Source organism: Seriola aureovittata, chromosome 3, assembly GCF_021018895.1.
Source record: "Seriola aureovittata isolate HTS-2021-v1 ecotype China chromosome 3, ASM2101889v1, whole genome shotgun sequence".
Lineage (NCBI taxonomy): Eukaryota > Metazoa > Chordata > Actinopteri > Carangiformes > Carangidae > Seriola > Seriola aureovittata.
The window spans coordinates 31,067,411-31,074,330 of record NC_079366.1 but is presented as its reverse complement, the minus strand read 5'-3'; the positions used below and the strand labels follow the sequence as shown (position 1 = coordinate 31,074,330).

The window sequence follows — 6,920 nt, the reverse complement described above, 5'->3', positions numbered from 1 at the left end:
CCTGTGTTTTTATAAACACTGGGGGGAGCAACAGTTCAACAGGAGGTACTCACATGCACTAACATGCACTCGCTACCAGACCAGCTACCAAAGCAAAGACCAGAGAAACTCAGATTACATCACACACAGAGGGGGCGTGGATTCGTTCTCTGCTCAGGACGCCATTACTACACAATATCTTTGCTGCTGTATTAATATTTTAAAATCTAATTTAAAGAATCTTCAATATGTTTTACGATGGTTTAGGGAATTGAAATGAAGGCTTTTATAGACCTGCAGACTTCCTGTTCATCACCAGACTCAATGTAAAATCTACTGAATTTGTCCGTATGATAGTTTCTGTGTTTGAGGAGAAGAGATTTAAACTGAAACGTGACCTCTCTGTGACCTCGCTGTCTTTCACCTCCATCTTGTCATCCTCTCCTTCTGTAGATTTGCCTAAACGCAGCTCGTCTCTGAATCCCGTCCAGGATATAAAACAGCTCGCTGCTCCGGCACATTTGCCTGCTGCGTCTGAGCGAGGCCACGCTGGAAAAACAGGACGCATTGTTCACCACGCCCGCCTCCTCCTCCCTCTCACTTCCTTTCTCTCTCTCTTTCCATCAGCTGACTGGGCGAGCGAGGGCATGGCCGTGCCCTGATGCCGTGAAGCCTGACGGGAGACGGGCCGGCAGCAGCGGAGCAGTGATACAGGCTGTGAGTAAGAGATGATGCTGCTGACTCACTGCTGGCCAGACACCAACGTGATCACACATCAATCTGTTGTTTCTTCCCTGAATTCCTCGAGTCCTCACTGTGACCTTTACTCTCCCATGATTTTCATTACAAATAGATCAAAATACACAAAACATAGAAAGATTTAAAGAAGAGAAAAAAAGATTTCCTCCACTGAAGAAGAAACCAGGTTTTCATCTAAAAAGGCCTCAGACACAGAAAGAGATGAGACCAGAGCTCAGGTGGACTGGACTGAGGACTACAGCTCAGATCCTGGTCGGCCAGTGGACCATCAAAACATCCATAAAGTTTTTAAAGTCTTTACAGGCTCCATCAGTATCAACGGTGTAACCAGTCCCAGTGGATCAGTCCAAGGCAGAATTTCTTTCCCAGTCCGATCGTGGAGCTGACACTGGTCTGGTGTACTGGGAGGAGAACCCTACGAGCTGCTAAAGGCTCCAGCAGGACTCAGAACTGGTTTTATGCCTCTGTGCTGGCGACAGTCAGAGTTTGTTTTCAGGTTTTCTGTCTGTCTCAGTCTCATGGACATGATATCTCAGTAACACCTTGAGGGAACTTCTTCAATTTTGGCAAAAATTTCCACCTGGACACGAAGACAAACTGATCTGATTTTGGCGGTCAAAGGTCAAAGGTCAAGGATAGTGTAACTCCATAAGTCACTTTTTGGCCATAACTCAAAATTTCACACTGATGGTTCCTATTTTGTATGACTCTGGATAAACAGGGATGTAACCTGAAACAAGTCCAAGTTTTTTTCTGTTCTGTTTTTTCTGATCCAGACAGTCCTCAGCAGGAGTCTATTGTATTTTTAAGGACAACCAGCTGAGCAAATAGACAGTCTATCGTTTTTGCAGTATACCGTCTAAATCTCTCATCCAACAGGCTTCTTCAGTTCAGAGGTCTGAGGATCCAGAACTGAAGAAGCCTCTTGGATGAGAGATGAAACGTCTTCATGTAACTGCAGCCAAGTCCAGATGCCCCTCGATGCAACTGAAATCTGCCAGTTCACAGAAATTATTTCAACCAGTTTCCAAATGAAATCAGCTTCTTTGAAGACATGATCATCTTAATACAAGAAAGCGTCTGAGACATGGTTTATGTTTTCTGTCTTCGCTGTGCTTGAATCATGAAAAATGAAACAGTTTTAAACATGTTTAAATATTCTCTCTGCACTGTTGTTCTTTTTGAGGACTCAGTTTCAGAGAGAAAAGACTTGGAAAAGACGAGATGCAGCTGCGCAAGAAAGACAAAAAGGGATTAAAACAAAAACAACTTGAAGAGCAGACATGCGGCAATGTCAAACAGCATACACCAGACTTCACAGAAAATAATTCACTGTTAATGATCTGGATCTTCAACAAAATGTAATGGGTTCTTCTCTGGACCAGGTCCCAACCCTCCACCAAGTTCAGTGCAAATCGACTCAGAATTTTTTTTGTGCTATCCTGCTCACAAATAAACAAACAGACAGAACCTCGTGACAGAGTTAAAGAAAAAACAAAATGATCTAATAGTGAAAGGTACAATAAAACATGCGCAGGTAAGCGAATTAGAATAAAATCCACAGTCATACCACAATGACAGGCTTGTACTGTGAGATACTCAGAGTTCAGACCGTCAGAGTGGGCCCTGAACGCAGCGGGAGAGCAGAGAGAGGTGGTTTCATGTTGAGTGCGGAGGTTTGTCCTCAGCTCAGTAGCACTCTGAATGAAGGGAGGGGAGCTTCACGGTTTGCCTAGCAACAACAGCTGAATTCTGTGATTGGCTGTTGGGCTTGTGACGTCATGCGTGCCTAGTGCTGGGACTGGAATGCAAAAGAGGATTTAGCAACAGAGCTTCAGCACTTGTTGCTTCCATTCTGCAGAGAGTTCATGTTTCACATCCTGATATAACATTTTCACATGCTGCAATAAAATATTGTAGTTTCACTCAGACACGTGCTCCTGGTGTGGAGCAAGAAAACGTGTGATTAAAAATAAAAAGTCAGCAAAAATAATCTCTAATATAAATAATTCATCTCCCAGAGTGAAGCCTGTGGCTGCAGCACTTGTTGAACCCCTGAAGGAACCTGAGCTCCGGCTGTCAGCTGGACTCCCTGCTCAGGGGTCCCTGCAGGCAGAGAGGAGGAGAGGGAAAGAAGAGCTCTCACTCCGCCTGCAATTCCAGGGCCCACATTTTGACCACATAGCAGATATCTTCTAATAAAGCATGTCAGGGTTATTTCGACCAAATTATATTAATAACTACAATTTATTCTCTAGATATCAAGGCTTCATGTTCTTATAAGTTCTCTATTTTCTAGTCTTGTCTACTAATGTTTGTTGGTGCTTGTTTTAGTACATTTTCAACACAGTGGTGACAAACTGGCTGTAAAACCACCATCACTGGCTTTCATATCTAAATAAGATCCAAAATGAACACTGACACAGTTCAGCTCATTTGGCTAATGTTAGCTCGTACACCATGGGAAAACAGTTCCTAACAGCAGTAACCACTAATCTGTTAACACTGATGCTAGCTGCTTTGCTAAATGTCCTTGTCGGTCAGTAAGGAGGCTGGCAAAGACTTGTTACTGTTTGTTTGCAACTTTTAAATTTGTTTACATTTCGTTATTGCAATTTTATGTAAAGCACTTTGAGCTGCATTTCATTTATGAAATGTGCTTATATCAGTAAAGTTATTATCATATTATTATTATTATCATCATCATCAAATTACTGTTTTAATTTTAATTTAATCATACTTTAAATTATATAATCATAAATTAAAAATATATATTTAAAATTTACAGTTTCTTAATTTCAGTATTTTTGTTCCTATATACTTCTTTTATTAAACCATTTAACAGATTTTTATTATTGGTTGTAAAGGTGCCACGACATTAAGTTTTCTTTTATCTGACAGGATGTTGTTCAGTCCTCCTGCTGATGGCAGAAGCATGTGAATCGGAGTGAGGCCTCTCCCCTCCACACACACAGACGATCTTCGTGTGTTAGCTCTGTGGAAGAAGATCGGGGCACGGTGAGCATGCGCCCGAGGGGTCGTCGAAGAATCCAGTGAAGAGAGCCCGGGAGCACGAGCCGAGTGTCGGCGCTGACGTCACGACCCTACATTGAGAGCTCGAGCTGAGTTGTAAGCGCGAGCTTAGACGGAGGCGCGCCGAGGCAACGGACACAACGACGATGAACACCGGTCGGTGCGACTCTGCCGCTTTCTGACGGAAAATACAACCGTGTTTTTACTCTTTTTGTGGGTTATTTCTTCCTTCCAGCGACGTAAACAAGCCGACGGACATTTTGGAGAGTTGTACGTTCTCTTTGGGGAAACAACATGTCCTCCGCGGCGGTTGCTGCCTCCAGAAGGCAGTCCTGCTATCTGTGCGACTTGCCCCGCATGCCGTGGGCGATGATCTGGGATTTTACCGAGGCCGTGTGCCGCGGATGTGTCAACTACGAGGGGGCCGACCGGATTGAATTTGTTATCGAGACTGCCAGGCAGCTTAAGAGAGCACACGGCTTCCAGGACGGCCGCTCTCCGGGGCCGGGAAAGCCCCAGCACGCCGGGAAGGAGATCAACCACTCTGCCGGAGACCAGGGCTCCCGTCCGCCGCAGCCTCTGGACCGCTACCCGCTGTCTGACCGGCCGCCCCGGCTGGGACCGGAGTACCAGGCGGGCAGGCAGGCGAACGGCCTCCCGGTGCCGAACGGATTTCCAAAACCCGACGAGCCCCCGGAGCTGAACCGCCAAAGCCCCAACCCCCGCAGGACTAGCACGGTTCCTCCCAACCTAGTGCCTTTGGTGAACGGCGGCATACCTACCGTGCATCCGCTCAACGGTCGCCCGGCTCAGATGGGTCTTCCCGGGGCTCTGGTCGCGCCGGGCCCCGGGGAACACGGCAAGCGTCCGGAGGAGCTGAAAGACAAACACAGGCCGGATAGCCTGTCGGACATGTCGGACAGCCACAAGGAGTGGATGGGCAAAGGCAAAACAGTGCGGGACATGATGGCGCTGCACACGTTCGACAGCAGGTTTAAAAAGGACCACGCCGCCATGCAGAGGGTGATGGGATATGAAACCGGTGCCACTTCCTCAAAGACAGGTACGACAAGTTCTGGTTTTCCCAGCACTGGAATGTTTTCAACAGGCGCTATGAAAACAGGAAATGAAATAATGTGTCAGCGTGTTTTAGTGACGGCGCTCGGACCGACGGGCTCGGCGATGCCACGCTGCTGAAACGCACCCGTTCACCTCTGAGCAGCGGGGGCTTGGCGGAAAACAGCAGCGACATAAAAGACGCTTTATTGGCTCAGTGTGTTGAGAAATTTCCTGTCTGTCAGTATTCACTCGGGAGCATGCTGGAGAGTGCGTAGTGTTTGTGTGTAGTGTCGTGGTTGTGTTAACCCTCCCTCTTCCTCTTCCTCTTCCTCTTCCTCTGCCACAGACAGGGGGAAGCACCCGCGGAGCATGAAGAGGAAGGCCTCCCCCGAGCCAGACGGCGAAGGCAGCGCCCCCAAGATGAACGGCGGCGAGGGCCAGCCGTGGCTCCCCTCGCCCTCCGAGGTCCTGAAGATGCCCCCGGCTGCCCTGCCAGGCTTCTCGGCAGCTCCCCCCTCCACCATCTCCCCCCACTCCCGCACCACACCCCCGGAGGCCGCCACGGCGCAGAACGGTCAGTCCCCCATGGCGGCGCTCATCCTCGCCACTGACAACGCAGGCGGCACGGGCTCACCTAAGGATGCCAACCAGGTACACTCCACCACGGCAGGCGCGCGGCGGAATAGCGGCAGCCCGCTGTCGCCGTCCTCGGCCTCTCAGAGGAGGCTGGCCCAGAGGGAGGGACCGGTGAGCTCCAACCCCTCTGCTCCACACGCGGCCGGCGGCATGGACCCCCACGCGCCGCCGCCGCAGAGCATTCCAGACTCTTCCGTGCCGCCCGGCAGCGTGCCGCTGTGCTGCACCCTGTGCCACGAGCGGCTGGAGGACACGCACTTTGTCCAGTGCCCGTCGGTGCCCTCACACAAGTTCTGCTTCCCCTGCTCCCGGGAGAGCATCAAGCAGCAGGGCGCCACCGGGGAGGTGTACTGCCCCAGCGGCGAGCGGTGCCCGCTGGTCGGCTCCAACGTGCCCTGGGCCTTCATGCAAGGGGAAATAGCCACCATCTTGGCCGGGGACATAAAGGTAAAAAAGGAGAGGGACCCTTAAAATGTTCACCAGCTGTTTTTTTTCTTGGAACATTTTTCCTTTTGTAATCCGACTACGGCAACTGCAGCAGGACAAAAACACCCAAATATAAATCATCCAGCACGCCCCAGAGAAACTGACAGACATGTACATACTGGACACAAGGGAAGTGTACACTTCGTAAACATGGCTGTATAATTTTTTGATTTTTCTTTTTCAATACATTGTGTTTCTATATTTTTGAAGATAAGAAGGTATGTACTCCTCATAACAGACTCCCCATCATCACACTTGTTTCTCTTCAGTCTCGGTGTACTTTAGGTCTGGAGACAGTCCCTGTCAAACATAGAATGTGACTAATCTGAGCACTTGGCAAAAAATTAATAAAAAAAAAAACAACAAAAAAACAAAGAAAATGCTTCTAGCTGTACATGTATGCACTTGTTTAAGAAAAAACTTGCCAAATACAGTTTCAGACCTTGTAATAATACCTCCAGTGTCTCTGTGGTTTGCTTATTTTCCACAATCGGCGAGCCAGGAGTTGGTCGGAGAGTCATGGTCTGATTGTGAATCAGTCATGATGCAATACCTTCCAACAGGAAAAAACCGGCTTCCAGGGAAGAGTGGGTGGAAGAGAAGTCAAGGAGAGGGAGGCAGGGAGGGAGGGGGTGAAGGCCGGGGTAGAAGTGTGTTGCATAAACATTTTGTACAGTAAATTACACGTAGGCGGACCGAGGTCGCTCTCTGCCGGGCCTCGTGTCCTGCGGCGGGGAGATACGGAGGGGCTAAAAATAGCCATGCGTCGCCCTGCTTATCCCCCCCCCCCCCCGACAATACGTTTCCTCACTGTTGACTCTTCTTCTTTCCCTCGTGTTGCTCACCACCAGCACATGGACCTGACATGTCCCGGCTGCTGGATGAATCCGCGCCCCGGCTCCAGTGAAAACACACCGGGGGACGTGAGGTCACGAGCGGCGGGACTCTTTGTTGCGTCGCCGTTTTTT

The 6,920-nt window shown here is 49.1% G+C and overlaps 1 protein-coding gene across 1 annotated transcript; it reads left to right on the top strand.

The window, feature by feature from the left end:
• Nucleotides 1-3,759: 3,759 nt before the first annotated feature.
• irf2bp2b (interferon regulatory factor 2 binding protein 2b) lies at nucleotides 3,760-6,406 on the top strand. Its single transcript, XM_056372285.1, has 2 exons — nucleotides 3,760-4,834; nucleotides 5,177-6,406. Exons 1-2 carry the CDS (start codon nucleotides 4,066-4,068, stop codon nucleotides 5,935-5,937), a joined length of 1,530 nt encoding a protein of 509 aa, XP_056228260.1. The 5' UTR covers nucleotides 3,760-4,065; the 3' UTR covers nucleotides 5,938-6,406.
• Nucleotides 6,407-6,920: the final 514 nt, after the last annotated feature.

Excerpts from the sequence above, each read along its gene's own strand:
- irf2bp2b (XM_056372285.1), top strand. The coding sequence starts at position 4,066 with ATGTCCTCCGCGGCGGTTGCTGCCTCCAGAAGGCAGTCCTGCTATCTG. Across the intron at positions 4,835-5,176 it reads TGCCACTTCCTCAAAGACAG|ACAGGGGGAAGCACCCGCGG; the intron begins GTACGACAAGTT and ends CCTCTGCCACAG.